Source organism: Scleropages formosus, chromosome 24, assembly GCF_900964775.1.
Source record: "Scleropages formosus chromosome 24, fSclFor1.1, whole genome shotgun sequence".
NCBI classification, from domain to species: domain Eukaryota; kingdom Metazoa; phylum Chordata; class Actinopteri; order Osteoglossiformes; family Osteoglossidae; genus Scleropages; species Scleropages formosus.
This window is the reverse complement of record NC_041829.1, coordinates 11950316-11970150: the sequence shown is the minus strand read 5'-3', so window position 1 is coordinate 11970150 and position 19835 is coordinate 11950316. Positions and strand designations below refer to the sequence as shown.

General features: G+C 42.3%; 1 protein-coding gene across 2 annotated transcripts; it reads right to left on the bottom strand.

Moving 5' to 3' along the window:
* Positions 1–2439: 2439 nt before the first annotated feature.
* Positions 2440–19835, bottom strand: osbpl11 (oxysterol binding protein-like 11). 2 transcript variants are annotated; one of them, XM_018726556.2, is made up of 13 exons: positions 19341–19829; positions 18497–18565; positions 18196–18371; positions 15941–16020; positions 15006–15191; positions 14030–14228; positions 10633–10775; positions 9660–9800; positions 8805–9288; positions 8389–8575; positions 7040–7222; positions 5864–6017; positions 2440–3459 (listed from the first exon to the last, which is right to left on the bottom strand). In XM_018726556.2, exons 1-13 carry the CDS (start codon positions 19442–19444, stop codon positions 3403–3405), a joined length of 2163 nt encoding a protein of 720 aa, XP_018582072.1. In that variant the 5' UTR covers positions 19445–19829; the 3' UTR covers positions 2440–3402. The 2 variants fall into 2 exon arrangements, with proteins under 2 accessions (XP_018582072.1, XP_018582073.1); XM_018726557.2 differs by having other exon boundaries at positions 2442–3459; positions 19794–19835.

Below are 19835 nucleotides of genomic sequence, written 5' to 3'. Positions count from 1 at the left end.
CCAAAAGTTCAGTCCTGGTCTCATTATATCATAGAATCTTCCGCCGAATTGAGTTTCTCACATAACTTTGGGCAAACTCCAGTTGAGGTACAGGTCTTTTTTTTTTTTTTTTTTTTTTTAAACAAAGACTTCTTACTACCCTTCCATACAAGCTAGATTTATGAAGTGTGCATTCTAGGCTAGCCTGATGCACCAGTCACCAGTCACCTGAACCAAGTCTTTGGAATGAGAGTGGAAAGCTTCCACCATGGTGGACTGTAACTCAATTATAGTTGCTGTAGGTCTCCTAGTGGCCTCTCTTTCTTTGGCTGTTCATGTCCAGACACTCAGTTTTGGAGGATAGTCAGTTCTGATTCTCAGTTGTTATGTATTTCAACTTTTTCATGATAGACTTCACTATACTTCAGGATATATTCAGTGCCCTGGCAATTTTCTTATCCTTGTCTTGATTGGTGTTTTCAAGAGCTTTGTCTCAGCTTTGCTTGGAATGTTCCTTTGACTTCATGGTGTAGTGTTTTCTTGAAAATACAGTAATTGGTGAAGCTCCCAGACACAGGTGTATGTATTACATTGCACAAAACACTTCATATGCATACAGCTGGACTTCAGTGAAGTAATCATGTGACTTTGACAAGAGACCTAGTAACTTCATGGGTAAGTAAGGGGTGTCATTCTAAGTGGGTGAGTAATTGTGCATACAATTACTTTGTTTTCAGTGTATAATTTATCAAAATGTCTGGATTTCTTTCACTTTGACCTTATACAGTATTTTGTGTTGAGTGGCAAAACAAATTACGTCATGGTTCCATGCCCCAACACAAAGTGTAAAGACGTCTAAGGTGAATACTTTTAGGCACACTATATTCCTAGGAGTTCACACATACATATATATATACACACACACACACTTTGTATCACATGATACATAGAAGCGCCAATGCAAAGGCTGTGGTGTATAAAAAGAAAACACAGCTGTCAAATAGGAAATGTGATCATTTATTAAAAACAACAAGTCAGCATAAAATGAAAACACTGAATAAGTTTTGTATGTGTTGTAAATTTGAGAAACATTTGCTGTGGTTTAATGTATAAACCAGTTCCACTGGGTATTTTTTGTTTATAGTATTCTATTGATCTCTAAGCAGCCATTCCAAAGACATGCCAAAATAAAGAGATCCCTGGGAAAAAATAACCCCCCAAATAAAAGAGTTCAGCTTTGTTTTATTCATCAACTTACACTTCTCTAGATCTACAAGGAGTGACATAAAATTAAATGTCAGTGCATTTCACAGGTTAGCAACATGTACAGAATTAGTCAAGGATGTGGTGATGTATCCATAAACTCCACTTAAAACCTATTACGAGTAAGCCCTCCCAATCATTTTCGCTTATGGGGGCTGGCTTCATGAAATAAAGCCATCTCCCACCACATGTTCCAGCTGTTTCTTTAGCAGTTCCATGAAACATTTTAACAGCAAAATAAAAGATGCCAACAGCTATCATAGCAAGATGACAAGTGGCAATTCCCGACTGGAGAGTATGTAGTATATATAGACTGGAAGACAAATGCAGCAAGACACAGCTTAAGGCACCACACGGGAGAAAAGAAAGTGTATGAGAGGATAGGGCCAATACACACATGCACAACACTGCTTCTCAACATTCTACTTGGGCCCAGAGTAGAATCTGGCTGGTTGTATGCAGGAGGCAAAAAATCAACAAATCCTACAGTAATAAGATTTGTTTTCTGCTTTTCAGCTAAAAATAATTTCAGCCCAGAATAAGATGGGATGTAAACAGGTAGAAACTATGGCTGTTACCTCCAATCCATTTCTGTGTCATATCTCTGCCAGCCTCCTATTTCATAATCTATTATTCATCCCATAATTGAAGCTGTCCATTTGTTAATGGTAAAGGCATGGTAAACAGTCATTTCCCGCTTTACAGAAGTTTAATACCCTGAAATTAAATATGCAGCCTTGCAAATGTGACTTTCATATTTGGGCAAATGCCAGCAAAGAAACAAATCACACAAGGTCTCACTGCAAAAAATGATTTTAAGAGAGAATCTTCCACTGGAATAAGCCTTGCAACATCTAAACCCAATAAGAAACTCAAAAGTTAGGTTGCATAAAATTGAATGTTGAAATTTAGCAAAAATTGATCCTGAAATAAGAAATTCTAACGGAAGAGAACTACAGAGTACACCTTATCTGTGCGCATGCCAAATGCATTATTCAGAATATCACGGTATTGGCATAAAACGTACAGGTCAAAATTAAGACCACTGAAAACAGTTTGTAATCCATAGCAGGAGCTTGCAATTCCTAAAAACACCAGACAAAAAAGGGGTTTTAAAGAATGAAAATTAAATGGAATTTAAATATATTAATTTTATGCCAATAAATATGGATCCAATTGTGACATCTAACAGTTTCCACATTCAGAGGAAAAATTAAGTTGTGCTCCACAGTAACATGCTCATTAGTCAAAATCTTTTTCATAAGATACAAAGTGTGGGCAAAAACTAAGTGACTGCACGCTGGAAGAAGTTTTTAGTTCCAGAGCAGCCATGTGCAAATCTACCTTGCTTCTTCGTTTTTCTAGTAAATTACTAAAAGTATAGAAACATGAATGTGGGTATCACCTTGCCCAAAACCTGACTGATTGTTGACTTACAAGACATTTGTTTAGCCTGCCACACTAAAGGCAAGACAACTGGAGCTAATATTTTTCTGTGACAATACAGGTGAACCAACAGCCCTTTCCAAAAGTTTGGAGTCAGGGAATTTCTTTTAGCAGGACCAAAAAATTGCTCATCATCTTTGTTGAGTGGACGTGTCAGGAAATGACTAACGCTGCTTCTCCTCCCATGACTTCATCTTGCGATTTCATTCATTTATATATGGTGCTCAAGTTAATATGAAAGGGTGTGGTGGGGAATTGCACTGCTCATTAGGATCATTTTGAGGTATGGCATCAAGTGCTCACACTCCCTGATAAGATGCCAAAACCTTTTTTGGACCCCCTTATCCATGCCAGACTCCAGCACTGCTCTGCTGCCCAAATGCATCTGCAGTAAGGCAGCATCAGTAGAATAAACCTACATGTACATGATGAAACATATGATCCAAAGACCATCAAAATGTCATACAAAAATGTCATACATTACAAAATATGCATTGCGCCAGGTTCAGATGTACTTTGCACGTAATCAAAGCATACCAACAGTCAGGTTTTTCCCCATGGGTTGTGCAGTCTAAGCATGTCAGTAGCATATTTTGATAATACAGGTGACATTTTGTTTGAATCATCAGAAAAAGAAAACACCTTGTGGCTGTGACAATCTCAAAGCAATTGTAAGGAGGACTCATAACAAGGTTCAAAGTGATGAACAGAAATTCAAGAGTTTGCAAATGCAGTTTTCCACAGTGGCTTGTAATACACCCAGCCATCACCCTGTGGGGCGGGGAAGAGAAAGACAGTGAACAGTATTAGAACATTCGCGTTTCCATGCATCATAAAAGAGCAGTGTCAAGTCATTTTATCTGATTCTCTGGGAACCTGATTGATTTTGAACATCACAAACCTATCATACTTAAACTGACTGACATTTATATTAACATATTAGCATATTTAAAAGGTTATGTCAATGTACATACTAAGCAACCGTAGCACCAAGGCAGACCAAGACATTTTTTTTGAATATTTTGCCTACATTCTACTAAATGAGACAATCCAAGTAAAAAAAGAATTTGAGTACAACCAAAGCAAACCCTAGTTTTTCCCAGTTTTGAATTATGAAACAAAATTACTTATTTCATAAATTATAAAAATGTTGGCTACCAGATTTGAGCTAATGTTTTCATACCAAACACCCAGCAATGAAATGTACTCGTTTCCTTCCTATGCATATGCAAAGCAAACACATTTATGCCGCAGTGATTAATTTAGCAGATGCCCTTCTCCAAAGTGACACAAATTAAAGATGTACAGTAAGTGGTTAAATTTCCAACTATTTTTATTTAAGTCAATAACAGCATTTACCCTTGGATTCTCTGGACATTCTACAGCTGTCATTGCTATGTCTACGCTTCACTTCCTTCAGTACATCTGTGTTAAGCTGAAAATCTCATTACATTTACATTCATTTGTTCAGCAGACACTTTTCTCCAAAGCAACTTCCAATGAGCTCTCTGTAGTGTTACCAGCCCACACACTTTATTCACCGCAGTGACTTACACTGCTAGATACACTACTTACAATGGGTCGCTCATCCACATACCAGTAAAAAACACTTTCTTTCTGTCACTCACTCTCACACATATTATGGGTTACTTTACAGTCACTAACCTACGTGAACTACATGTCTCTGGACTGTGGGAGGAAACCCATGCAGATCCAGGGAGAACACGCTAACTTCACACAGAGTGAGTGGGAATCGAACCCACATCCTCCCTCTAGGTACTGTGAGACAGCAACACTTCTTGCTGTGCCACTGTGCTGCCTACATTAATTGTTTTCAAATTTGGAGAACATGCTATATAAATTTATCATTGTGTTTTTGAGCAGCCAAGACAGAGTTCTCTTCTTGATCACCTGTTCACTCAGTATGATATCAAGCCATTCCTGAAGAATGGTATTTCTGAATAATGCTGCTCCAGGTTGCATATTAAAACAACTTGAATCTCTCCCTCAGTTTTGTTTATCCTGTGATTTAAAACTAAAAACTGGTTGCAATTTTAACAAAAATTGGACTTTAGAAGGCCAATCAAGAAACCAGGAAATTCCTTGCTCGTCAACTGTGGCTTTACAAGCACAGGTGTATCTGGAGGCTTTCTGACCAAGGCTGATCTCACATTTTGATTAAAGCACTTATGGAATTACAAAAATTACAAATTAATTACAAAAAGCAGGAGGCCTGTAACCTGTGTAGGTGCAGCAGTCTAGACATGATCTGATTTTTCTGAGGTACGGCAGAATGTTCCTTGTATGTGTCGAATTATCTTTGACCGGAAAATGATTGATGAGGATGTGTGTGTTGATGAAGATAGGTGGGTACTCATTCAGTTAAAGTACACTGGGTACAGGTCTTTTTCCCTGGCTTTGCGCAAAGCATCTGTGCTCCAGTGAGTTTGTGTGCGATTTACTAACTTGGCAGAATGGGTGACTGCTGTAGGGGCTCAGGGCCTGGTCTGTACGTGTCGTCTTGGATTGACCTACATAAGGTACGCAAACTGCAACTTCTTCAGGCGATATATCTATGTGAAAAATTTACCAGTCTAAAGTAATTTGCACACACAAGGACCGCTTTACCTTGCATTAGAAATGTCCCTGACATTATGTCTGAACTACTGCGCCTATACTCTCACAGCCCAAAGTAGACAAGGCAGGAAGTTTCCAGAACCTGGCATGGGGATTTGGATGCTGTCTATGAGCCAGCGTGAGGTACCGAGCTTGCACCGCAGATCTCAGTCAGGGTAGATAAGTTCAATACAACCAGGATCCAACAAGTCAAGGTTCAAGGGTGGTCCAAACCAATCAAATAAGCATGAGCACCTACCGATTGTGGGCAGTTAGTCAATATAAAAACAAACTTCCACACTTTGTTTTTTACATGCTGACAATATTAGCCTGACTAGTAATAAAAAGCTTGCGCCAAAATTCTAAGTCAAAGGCAAACCATGAATAAGTGTTACGAATGAATAAACCAAGTGTTTCATCAGTAGTCTGGGGGACATATGCTTTTTTGAGTTAATTCAAAGCTTCTCTTGTCCTTCATAACTACCTAAAAACATCCAGAATAAAACTTGTACAGTTTTGGCTTATTCTTTCAGTTTTTATAGACATATAGGGCACTTACCTCACTTTCAAAATACCTAGTCCTCCAAGGGATCTCCATCTCAGTGCGATGTCTCTCTTCAGTCCTCTGCCTCTCCTCCAGAAAGCGCTTGTGCTCTGTGGCCTTGTCAATGTCTTTCTGTCGTAATGACTCAGTCACATGTTGCCAAAGTCGCCTTGAACAAACATGCCTCCATTACTAAAACAATGTATATACAGGTATCCCTCCATACCCAAAAAAAGTGTTTCAGAAAACATTACGGATACTGAATTTTGAGATACTGATAGCCTATTTCCCATTATTTTACATGGACAAAATACTATATTCCCAGCCCATCTCCAAACCACCTTACCCAAAAATCGCTAAAACACACCATCGCACCAATATGACAATGCACCTTTACTACGCATCAGCAAACTGAGGACATGAGCACGGAGCTTTATTTTACTGCAGCTACTATAACCATCAACCCATGATTCCAACATGATGTAAAACACTTCACAATGACCAAATGCTTAATGAGGTCATTAATGATTATATTTGTGGTACCACTGAGTGAGGTACTTTCTTTAAATTGTTCCAGTAAAATTATTCAGCTGTATAAATAGGTTAACAGTTGTAGGTATCTTAAGGAATTTTGGATAAAAATGTCAGCCAAATAAAAAAAAAAAACAAAAACATCTCACATGGCAGACAGACACTGGTGGAATTCACTAAACTTTCCATAATCCACACACCGACATGTGGCGAGGTCTGAGGCATCCACATGTGTCACTTCATTATTATCAAACACTTACTGAGGTAAATAATGGCTATGTTTCTAGGCACCAAGTTAAGGAAATGTTTGGGCAGGCTTCGGAAGTTATTTTTTTATCCTGATTTATCATTCTGTAAATTGAAATTTTGATAAAGGCCAAGAGCCGTTATACAAAAATTTCAAATAGAGTTCATAAATCAAGGGATGCATTTCAATTTAAAAATTTTACTAATAGTCCCAGAAAACTACAATTTATTGAAAACACCGATCCTTCGATAAATAACCTGAAGGTACATATTGTCTTGGACACATACTATGTTACTGAAGGAGCACAGACACTTCAGTATAGTGGAAATAAAGAAAAATTAAATTTACTTTTAATAACGTACTCAGCATCACAGTGATGCTGGACCTGTAATGTAAAATATGGTCTCCCTTACCTTGACTCATAGGGTCCCTGCTGCTCTATAGGTCGCACATGTTTCTTGGTAACAGGGAGCTTGGTGACATCTATCACTCGGGTCTCACCAGAGCTATGGCTGAACTCCAGCGTACCGTTCCACTCACCCTGCACACGGCACACTACAGAGTTGGTGGGGCTGTGCTTCACCTCAGCAGTCACCCTATGGAAAGAAGGAACAAGGATCAACCAGTTCACTGGACATTAAAATGAAAGACAATGGGTGCAGAACCAAATGCAAATATACTTTGTTTATACCTATAAAATGCCTTATTTCCACTGCCCTCGAAGTGTACTGTGCCTGGCTGATTTCAGTTCTGGACAACTACTTTGGACTTTCCACTATGAAAACTACTTGGGGCCAGTTATACTGCCAGCAACCCTCTCCAAGCATTAGTATAACAAGAAGCTATTCACATTTATAGACACATTTACAAAGCAGGGGACCGTCAGCTTGTATGGTGACAGCCCTTATCTTGACCACGTTCTGTTCCCTCATGCTGTAATGAGACATTCAGTATTTGAGACTTTGTTGATTTCTGGTCCTTGAACAATACTGTAGTCATGCCACTTATGGCTACCTAGACCATTCATGTCAACTAACATTAATACAGCTCAGCTTTCAACTACTGTACTACAATTCATCTGGTTTAGTTGTAAGAAACCCATCTTTGCCCCACAGAGCATCTAAAACTGAAGAGAGACTGGGCAGGTGAAGTATTTTTTCACCATTTAGCTCTAACAAAAGAGGTTCCGCTTTATAACAAGAGAATGCCTTTCATTCTAGACTATCAACAACCAGACTCAGAGGGCAGGTTCATTTTAACCTCTGGTTGTTTGAGACAGCATCTCTCACTTATAAATGTTTACGTCCCTAATGTCGACTCTCCACAGTTCGTGGTGGTGTTATTTAACAAATACTGTAAAAAAATTTGGTTGCCCAGCCATTTGCTGATGTATGATTATACCTGTGTAATCCTGAAACATCAGTCCCACATTTTTAAAAGTGATATCCTATTATAATACATTTTTTGATAAGAAAAGCAACCTAAATCTTTAGCTATGCCACTAAATACTCCTAATTCCAACAGGTTTTTCAACTGACAAACTCTGGCTTTAGACACCACGGAAGATAATAATCACTTTCTAGACACCATTCACAGAATCTGTCTTACTCTAGTACACCTTCACAGGATGTTATATAGAGGAAGGTGTCAGACAAATAAATAATCAAATAATAATGAAGAATATTCACAAGGCATGAAATTTCTCAAAAAAAGGTCAAAGAATTTTCAAACTGGGAGGAGGACACAAAATCCATTTACTTACTTGTGCAGTTTCCCCCCATAAAATGGCTTAGTTTGAAAGGTGATGGCTGCAGAATAGCCAGTCTTGGCGCAGCTGACAGTGATCTTCCCACCCAGCTCTACCCATGGCACTGTGAGGATTGAGCGGGCGTAGGCAGAGGGCAACGTGAACGTGTACTCTTCATCATGCTCCAGCAGGTGCAGGACACCTGTGTTCACGTGTGTGGTAGGCAGGGATAAATCACATTTGAGTCACATGTATAATAAGAAGAGGATGCAGTTCCAACAAGAAAAAAAGCATTGCCTCAAATTCAGAGGGTAAAATTGTAGCAAACAATATACTTGTTACATTGCAAGCAGAAATGAGCATCAGATCCACCAGCACCCTGAAGATCACCAGCTGCTGACATGACTGTCCCTACAGAACAATCTGCCTACCTTCTCCAATCATGGAGACCCCAATGGACATGCCCATGAACTTGCTCTTTGTCCAAACGTGGGTGTTGACACACATTTGCCGCTCTACACATTCTGCATAGAAGCCTGAAATAGGAGGGTGATGGGACACCTGCTCAGCAACAAAGCGCACTTGATAGCAATCTGACACCTCGGGTGCAGCACTGTGCAGGCTGCCTTGAGGACCAGGAACAATGTTGCCTCCTGCCGACTTGGCAACCTGGGACTTGGGCACTCTCCAAGAGCAGTGGAAAGTCTCGCCGATGATAGGATTGTAGGGTTTTTTGGCGATGGCGCCCTTGCGGCCCTCGTGGAAGGAGGTGAGGTAATACTCCACAAAGCGGACCATCCGCTCCTCAGGGGTGGTGCCGTCAGTAATGGCCACAAAGAGGTCCGGGTGGGACATGAAATCAGCATACATCTCTAACAGCGAGCGCTTCTCCAGGATGAAGGTGGGCAGGACCACCTGCAACAACAAGGAGAGGATTAACTAGATTATTAGCAAAGAATATCTGCAGGATGCCCTGCAGTAGTTCACATACAAAGCAAAAAAAAAAAAAAAAAAAAAAAAACAAATTAAAAAAGAATCTACACTGAAATACTATTTTCAGAGACCATAAACCAAGACTTTACCATATGACTTTACCAGGTATCCCACCTGGAGACTGAGACAAATAGGCAGATGGATGATCATTGTAATCTGGTCTGGGATGTGGACTAGCTACTACACTATAGGCGTGACAATGAGGTACAAGTGCCAAACCAAATGCTCCACAGTTTTCATACTGTAGAGTTTTGTAACCAGGTAACTGGTGACAGGAGTTTAGAGAAGTCTACCCGGGTAAGGTCCATGCCCAACTTGAGCTGAGACAGCAGATGCAGGATGACACTACGCTCCTCCTCCACTGCCCCCAGATCGTCCTCCTGGTCTGTGAAGGAGTCTTCCAGCTCGTTCTCAGCATCAATTTCCTCCCTTTCCTATTGGACAAAACACTGCCTTTACACACACCTCCATTTCCCTTCAGAGAAAGAACACATAGTTAATGTGATAAAGCATCTACTCTGACAAGCATTATTTCAGCCTATTAGTACAAATGTGAACATGGAGAATTCTCCCTGAACCCTGCATAAATCGAACAAAACCGTCCACATGAGCTGAAGTGTCAAAACAATGAACTCATTTCAGCAGTTATACATGACATAACACACTTTATTCACACTCTGTACAGATGCTTCTATGGTTGTGCATTTATCTACCAACCTGAGGTATCATGAAGATATTACAGCTACAGCACAAGCCAATCAGTGTGCCTCACAACTGCAAAAACCAGGCTTCAGAAGAAAAACCTTTTCTTACGACACATTTACAGGGTGTTTGCCACAAAAACCCAAACTGTGGTTGGTTTGAGACATCTGCCCAGGTATAGGCAGGAGCTGCAATTATATATTCCATTTATTAACTTTGGTCTAAAATTGTACCCAATTACACTACTTCAAACAAAAGGTTTTCTGATGCAAGAAACATTTCACACATTTATTCATTTCACTAAGGCTTTTCTTCCACAGTGACTTCCAAAAAGTATTTAGCCATTTAATATAGCTTTGGAATTTTTACCAGAGCAATTCAGGGCAGCAACAGCATACAATAGCAGTTCTGCAAGAAAGCACAACCACAACGTGGAAACCTGTTAACAGCATACTTCTGCCCTGTTGAGGAGGCAGAACCGATACAATTCTCTTTTGGCTGGTTCTTCCACACGTAGCCCAACAGATCCAGGTGACAAGACAATGCAGGTGCAACAAGCCCTACCCCAGCAAAATCCCGGGGCTCTGTACTCATGTGCTCCAGTTCCCCGCTCTCTGCTTTGCCACTGTCCCCCGGCAGGCTCGGCAGGCTGCCTCCATTCTTCAGGATGTCAGGCAACTTGGGCTCCAGCCACTCGATGGTGGGCTCTGGAGGAACACAAAGGACATCAGGCTCAGATGCACTCATACTCCAGGGCCCCGGACCAAAAATTAGGGCTCAGATACAGTGCAAAGGAGAGGGCTGGATGAGGGTTACCTTGACAGCACCCCAGAAGGAAAACAACTGTAATCTGACCCTGAAGAGGAGGGTCTCCAGTTGCATGCAGGCCCTCCCACTGAGAACTCAGACAACAAAAAGTCTCTACAGCCATAAAAAAAATGCACACTGTGGTCCAGTAACAACTGTCCCCACCCCCAAGGAACATCACTATTGGATGACATTCCACATATTACACCACATGCTAGCTTGATGAAATATGAATGTGGAGTAACACGATCTCAGGTAAAGACAGACCAAGCAAGAAAAATTCACTTTTACACTTTCCCTTTGCTGACTAAGAACATGCTATATAAGCTGAATGAAGTCAACAAAAATAAGGCATTTTCAAGGAAAAAAAAGTTTATGCATTTGTAACAACCACTTTTTCCACGAACAGCTCTTTAGGTATACAGTTCGGAAAGCCGTCAGTTGAATGCCCTCTCTGACCCTCCACATCTCCAGTTACTTCACGTAGCCTATCAAGACAGATTAGTTCCTTCATGCATTATGTACAATTATTCCATCACTTTGCCCAGATGTCTGTTCCCTTGAAGTTATCAGGAATCAGTTTTACTCTCTTACTTGACAGAAAGTGACACATAATCATGAGAAAAAGTTTGCAAACCCTTTGGAATTATCTGGATTTCTGCATGAATAGCTCCTAAATTGTGACCTTATTATCTATGTCATAAATACAGTGTCATTTAACAATCACCACACAACATTTTACATTTTTGTATCACCAACAAAAAAGTGGCTGAAAGAACCAGTACTTAGTAATTATATTCAGTAACTAGCAGAGCCCCCTTTATTGGCAATAACATCAATCAAAAACTTTTCAATAGGATTGAGGTCGGGATCCTTATATGGCCATTCTAAAATATGGAATTTTCTTCTCCTTCCAACAAAATTATGTTGATTTAGTACAGTGTTTTGCATTATTGTCATATTGCATGACACATTTCCATTCCAGTCTTCAATCACAGACAGATGCCCCAATGTTCTGCCATAGAATTTCCTGATCCTGCTTGGAATATTGGTCCCTCAATATACTGTAAGCCACCCAGATGCTGAGGCAATAAAGTAGCGCCACAACTTAATACTCCCTCCACCATGCTCCAAGGTTGGGATGAGGTTTTAGTGTTGGTAGGCAGTGATTTATTTTCTCCAAAGCTAAGGCTGGATAAATTTACTAAAAAGTTCAACTTTTGTCTCATCAGTCCACATAATATTGTTCCAAGAACGCTGGAACATTCAGGTGGTCTTTAGCAAACTTCAGACAATCAGTTTTTTTTCCTAGAGAGCTGTAGTTTCTTCCACGGTAACCTCTGACGAACACTCTTGTTCAGTGTTTTTCCTGAGGTTTCCATATCTGTAAACGTAACATTATTGTCAACTGATTGATCCATATAGGGGCATATGGTACATCGGGGACACCTTCTCCCGAGGAGAATTAGCAATGGTGCTGAATTTCTTCAATTTGCACACTACCTGCCTGACTTAACAGATAGAGGTCCAATTCCTTTCCAGTCTTACGACTTTTGAAAGCTCTTCTTTTGAGATTGTCTGAAATCTCTTTTGATAGGGCCATATCACACATCAAGAGTATTCTGCCATGGAGAGCAAGTAACCAAAATAGTGTGGGGTTTTTTCTTTTTTTATTAAATATGGTAGAGGAGGTCAAACTTGCACCTAAACTGATGGGGACACGTCACTCACTGAGCAATACCTGACTCCAAGTTTTCTCTTTTGAAGATATTATATTAGAAGTCAACACTTTTTGCCATGAGTGACCTTGATTGTTTAAACTATTTGTTCTGTAAAAATATAGCATTGAAAAACGTGTGCTTGTTAAGTACAACCATTATTACAACTCCTTAAGTAAACATTTCAGATCTGTTGCTAAAGACATTCAGAGTGTGTTAAGAGCCAGTTTGCAAACCCACAATCGCAGATGGTCCGCAGACACAAAAAAAAAAAAAACATCCCTCTGTTATAAGGGTGTCACTTCACTGCCACAATATGAAGTAATATTCAAATAAAGTACAGTAGTTTTGAATAACATAGCACTCAAACACTTAATTCTGGAGCTCATTCACCACCAATACTCATGCATCAAGCAGACCAGCGAGGAGAATGTTGTTGATCAGCACTCTTATGAGAAAGTTACATAAGCTGTAATTGTACCAATCTCTGGAGAGCTCACCTACAAAACAAAATATCACAGCAGCCACAGAGAAAATCCTTGTGTAATAAACTCATTTTCAAGCATATTTGTTTTTCATTTTAGCCAACAAAAAACTCTTTGAAAATGAGAGCTGTTTAGGGTTGCCAGACCAAGACAAGACAGTATTCAGGGTTGCCACTTAAAAAAATAAAAAAAATTTAAAAAAATTGGGAACTATAGGTTGAGACACAACAAGATAAAATATAAAAGTATTAAAAAACAGTTTGAGCATTTATCATCTCTATAGATCATTAACTACACGAGCAACACCTTATCTCGGGTGTCAGACGTCTCTGCAGACGTCTTCACTGCTCCAGAAAGTATTGCAGGTATCTGGTTACTCAATATTTTTTGTGCTCCGTGCGCCGTTGTCAGTCAAGGCATTTAAGCGGCTACTAAATGCAGGTAGCGTCAGCATGCAGCCTAGTGGCAGAAACTGTCACTGAGTTTGAAGGAGCCACCTTGTAATGTAGTAGCCTTGATCAAGGCAAATTACTCAAGTAAAAATTACCCAGTTGTAAATGAGTAAACAACTGTAAATATCTTAATACTAAGTCGCTCTGGATATAAGCACCAGATAAGTCAATAAATGTAAATGCCAACGCACACAGAGAAGTGAGTGGCCATTCCAGTGGCATCATTGCACAGCGCAAATCTGCGCTGTGCTCGGCAGGCAGAGGGCCAGAGCTCACAGCGATCTCCTGAGCTAGAATTTCTAGCACAACAGGTCACCAGCTCTTTAAACTTTGAACATGTGCTGCAGCTGACAAAAACAAAAGCACACCTGTGCTCTTCATGATCTGTGACAAACCTACTGGGACCTCAGAGGGAACAGGAAAGCAGGTCACTCTAGAGAGTAGTACAAGAGTAAGACGTGCTTTTGAACAGCAACACCATATGCGGCAGGCAGCTCACCTCCCAGCGGGCGTGTTTGCCGGGCCACCTGCTGCAGCTGCAGGATGTGGAAGCAGTCGTTGAGGCAGTTCATCGTGGCCATGGAGGTGGCTTTGAGCATTAGCAGGTCTTGATCCAGGGGGGAAAGCCCAGGGGCTGAAGGCAGGCCCTCAATGGTCTCAATCAGGTCTTTGTGCTGGCCCTGAGCCTGGGTCATCATCTGTAGAGGAAGGGAAAAGTCAGGGCCACTCCATTGTCTATCTCACATGCCAGAGGAAACCACTGAATGCCACACCTGAAACCTGTAGCTCTATGAATTATAAATCAGTCAAAGAGGCCTGCTGTACCTGGTAAGTGCGTTACTATTACACTCTCGCCAGGCACTTCATTAGGTGGTACTTTAAGATTCTTGATGCCACTCTTGTTCTGCTAACATTGCGTTCCACCTCAGCCCAAAGATGCATACTGGTTTGCAAGGTTGGGACTGTGAAGGCCGCCGTGCACTTTCATGGACTTTCCAATGCCTTCTGGTTCTAAAAGTCTTGCCTCTCTTCTGACTTCCCTCATTAAAAAGATATTTTCATCAACAGAAATGTTTAACATCCACTGAGTGAATGTTTTTCATTCATCACAGCACTCCCTGTAAATTCCATACTGTAGTGAGCAAAAATCTCAGGAGAGTAGGTGTTTGAGCTGCTAGAACCAATAAGTGCAGCACATTGAAAAAATACTCAGATTGCAGGTCTTATCCATTTTAATGCTTAGTCCAGCAGATGCTGAGTCTCTCAACCTTGTATTTATACATATCAAGGCTCATAATTCACTGTTTGGAGGAGCTGGATGTCTGAGTTAACCAGCAGGTGTACCTTATAAAGTGGCCAGGGACTGTATTTTCACTTTTCACTTAAAAAATACATGAACCTGTACATGCTGGGAGTGGACCGCATCACAGTGTGGTCGTGCACACTGGAAACATGTGCTGATGTCCAGGCCCTACCTCCCGTGCATCCACTAGGTGGTCCGGCAGCAAGGACTTGCGGCTCGAGTACAGAGATGAGCCTCTGCTGAGATGCGAGATGTTCAGGAAAGCAGTGTTCTGGTTGGACCTGCGCTGAGACAGTGGTGAATTGGTGCTCCCCTGGGAGGCCATGGAGAAGCTGCGCAGCTTCAGGGAAGCATTGCTCTTCACAGATCCACAAGCACATGCAAAACACAAAGAAACACAGTGCTGTGAATACAAATGCAAAACAAAACATGAAATACCTCCTCAGCCACGTGGATTACAAAGGCAACAATGTTACATATAAAGAGAAAACAAATGTTTCCTTTTGGAGTTAGTTCATACAAACTATTGTCTCACAGGAACAGGCATAGAGTGAAAATATTTTCCTTTTAGACTGATAAACTACCAGGGTTTTTACTAAGTGCCCTACACCACTTCTTCAGAGATGTTTAACGATAACAAGTACATCGCCCAGCCACAGCGGGTGAGCTGTAGAAATAAGGGTCTTAATGAGGATTTATTTGTTCAGCTGACACTTTTCTCCAAAGCAGCTTAAAATGTAAAGCTACCCATTTATACAGCCGGGAATTTTTTACTAGAGAGGTTCTAGGTAAGTGCCTTGGTCAAAGGTATTGCAGCTGAAGGTGGGATTCAAACTTGCAACCGTCAGACCCAAAGGCAGCAGCTCTAACTGCTACACTACCAACGGCCCAATTATGAACTTCATTACAGAGTGAGACAGAGAGAGTGGAGGACTCAATAATGAGCTGGAATTAATCCATGCTTAGATGAACCACTTATTTGTGCATCCAACAGTACGAGAATGAGTCAGTGAAATGCGTTTCACACATTCACATAAGCGCCAGAAATGACAGAGCTGAAACAAGAGGGAACGCACCGATACGGTGGAACTGGACGCGCGGCCCTACCTTGCCCATGGCCTCCGTGTGGTGCTGTGTGCAGATCTGCAGACGGCTCACCCAGTGCTGTCTCTCTTTAGCGTCCGTAGCTGGGGAACAGAAAAGGGAGTAAAACCAAGGTGAGCATCAGGTCACGGCGTCACACTGATGCTATTCCTGTAGTCCATAACGAATGGATGCTATCGAGGACTTGAGGTGGACAAGGGTGGCAAACAGAGGCAATGCACTTTGACTTAGCGCTACTGCAGAAGTAGTAGTTCTGGGATAAAGTGGGAAACGTAGTGGTGAACTGGTCACCCTTTAAGCGGGAAAAGGAAAATAATTTCCGAGCAGTGTGGAAAACTAGTGCACACTTAGCCCAAAATAAAGCGATTACTACGGCAGAAGCTGACTACATCAAATATTAATGGGTGGGGTCCGAATACTTACGTAGCCAAGATATTCCACTCCCCTTTTGTCTAAAATACGTGCAAACAATTTATTTTTAGCTCTGACAACTAGTGTCAGGCCATGTAAGTTCACAATAAAAACAATGAGTGGAAAAATGTGTAAATATAGTTTGTAATACCAGTAATGTTGAAAACTTTCAAGAGGTTTGAATGCTTTTGCAAGGCACTGCATTTATGCATTTAGCAAATGGGTTTCTCCAAGGCAAAGTTACTCCAGAAAAACACCTTCTAGCTACGTTACTGAAGAAACCAACAGAGAAACTAGCCTTGACTGCGAAGTCTGATGATTTCACATTAAGAAGTATTCGAGTTTGTCTCTGCAATGGAGTGGCATCCCTCCCAGGGCATACCCTCACGCCCCATGCTGCCATAATACACTCCGAACCACCATGACCCCAACTTAGACAAGTTAAGGACAATGACTGAGCTGCACCGGAGTCTCCCTGAAAGGTTGAACACCCCAGCAGTGGGGTCACAAGTAGAGCTACTAACAGTGTGCAGATCACATTATTTCACAGAAGCCTTGGATATCAATCTGATGCCTTTCTTTATCTGTACATTGCAGGAATGTCCTTTACTGATATTTTTGCTCCTCCTGGACATCTCAGAGGACAGGAACGCACGTGTGTCTAATTGTGGCTTAAAGTGTGGTAATTCTCTTGTTCTACAGCTAGCTTACAGAGTACAGTCTTGGGGAATGACCTGATCAAATTTCTTCCGCAAAGCTGCTGCCAAGAAACTCCATTATTACTACTATTTTGATACATCCATCTAAGGTGACTGACTTCATCAGGATTGTACAGTCACTTAATATTATTAAGCAATTTACCAGGGGTGAGATTCAAATCAGAAACCTGTGGATGGCAAGGTAGCAACTGTAACCACACCAGCACAGCAGTTAGAGCCACCACCTTCGCAATCTAAGGACCTGGGTTCAAATCTCTGCTTCTGTTCCAATACCCTCAAACAAGGTATTGACCCTGAACTGCTGCAGTTTAGAGAAAAAAATTTAAAAAAAAATTACCCAGCTGTATAAATGGGTTAATAATCTGCAAGTAGTTCTGTATACAAAAAAAAAAAAAAAAAAAAAAAAAAAAAAAAAAAAGTGTAAACCTAGGAAAATCACCTTGGACAAAGCCATCAGAAGTTAAATAAGGGTTTGCATACAAATACGGAATGGTAACTGTAAATTAGCATTCGCACGTCGGGTTCTATAGGCAGTACGGCAGCCCAGCAGGTAGTGCGGGTGCCTCACAGCTCGACTTGTAGTTTTCACTGCACTCAGTACATTTCTAGTTTGCCCTGGTTTCCTCCCACAGCCAAAAGAAATGTCGTGCACATGCCTTCGACAGAATCACGTCCCATCTAAACTGCAGCCTCCTCACACCACACCCTCCAGGCAGTTTCCGAAAATGGCTGGATGAATAGAACCCATAATCTCCCCCTCCTCCTTAAACATTAATTTTTCTATCCATCTCTCCAACGCTTTTCTCCAAAGTGACTTAAAATATTAACCTATTACAACTACTTACCCCTTCATAAAGTTGGGTTATTTTGCTAGAGCAAATCACGGTAAATACCTTGCTCAGGGTAAATACCTAACTGAAGGTGGGATTCAAACCTGTAACCTTCAGGTCCAAGGGCAGCAGCTCTGAGCAACTACACCACCAGGTAGTCCGCGCTACCCTGAATACTTGACCGTGTTTCAGCGTGGGAAAACCCACGCGTTGTTTATACGTTTGCGGACACGTCACAAACAGCAGCGCAATGGGGAGACATAATAAAAGAAACGCAGACGGCGGGCGGCGCCGGCACCTCTCAGCTTGTACTGCTCCCCGCTGATGGCGTTCACGGTAAAGGTGTGCGAGTCCTCGTCGCTCGGGGAGATGACCGCCCCCGCCAGGGCCAGCGTGCCACGAGGCTTCTGGGGCCGGGACTGCTCGTTCACAAAGTACTCCAGCACGCCCGCCTCGTTGTTCAGCACAAAGAACCTGTGCGATTCACCAGCGGCACATGAAGCGTGTGAGAGCCAGGGGAGGAGGAAGAGGAAAAGCACGCGATCCGTCAGCGCCGTTCCTCGTCAACAGTTGCTAGGAAGGAGACAGAAGGCGCTCACCGATACTGCCATCCCGTCACCAGGTTCGTGTATTTCATCAGATAGCCGTCGATGTTCTCCATGTGGTCACTATGCAGAGTGAAAACAAAGGAGGGGAAAAAAAAAAAAAAAAAAGAGGAGTCAGACAGCACAAATGGTGGTTTTTTTTCCCCTTCCCCCCGGTCTACGGAATCACGCGGGAGCCCATTGCTTCCCAGGCCACATCCGGGGGCGAAGTGGCTTCGTGAAGTTTTCGGAAACGTGAGCATCCTTCCGGACACAAAAAGGCACCATCTGCTCGCGTGCATCTCTTCCTTGCTTCTACTAGTAGGGAGTTTTACCGCAGTTACAGGAGGTGTACAGGCCGCCGCAGCTGAGCACACGGGACGCCACGGAGGGAAAGAGACTCAGAGACCAATCAGAATCATAATCATTCACTTCAAACCACACTGACTGATGTGGGAACAGCAAGCCAAAACTACAGGGAAAAACCTGCTAGTTGGGTTACAGGTAAACTGTAAGAGGAATGACGAGCTGACTCTATATAGGTCTAAGTTCTACTATAGCAGTCAACTACAGGAAGCGGCACTTAGACAGTAGCGAACTACAGGAACCGGTACCCGAACTACAGACAATACTACAGGAAGCAACACCTAAACTACAGACAGCAGCTACAGAAAGCAGAACCTGGACTACAGAGTTAGTCAGCAGTGAACTACAGGAAGCAGTAGTACCTGAACCAAACAGAAGCAGTACCTGAACCAGACAGTTAGTGAACTACAGGAAGCAGTACCTGTAACCTGAACAACAGGAAGCGGCACCTGAACTACAGACAGTCTCAGTATTGAACTACAAGAAGCGGTACCTGTAGTGCCAGCTCCTGGAGGTCCCCTTGCCCGCGCTCGACGTCCGGCTGTCCAGCTTGCCTTCGCTCTCCGACACTCGCATGGCGGACGTTTCTGCCTGCATTGTCGTTTTGTCACTTTGTGCACCCCGCGACCAGCTACAATTCGCGCACGCGTGTCGTGTAGCGCTGCGCACACGACGCCGCCAGACACATTAATTTAACGCCGCGGACGTGCGCGTGCCGCGGAGCGGACATGTGTCATGTAGGCGAGCTGAGGTGAGCCTGTGAGTCAGTGAGGCGGCAGGAACGGGCCCGACGGACAGCCGCGCGACACGTTCGCCCGTGCGTTACAGGTTCACTACGATAAAGCACCGAGCTCCCGCACACTGGACACCGCCGAGGCCAACTGCTCCATTTTTCACGCACTGTCTCTCAGCCAACCGCGTACACATTCACATACCACACACTTACAGCATTATGGTATTCCTGACTCCACGGATATGACGTACGGCC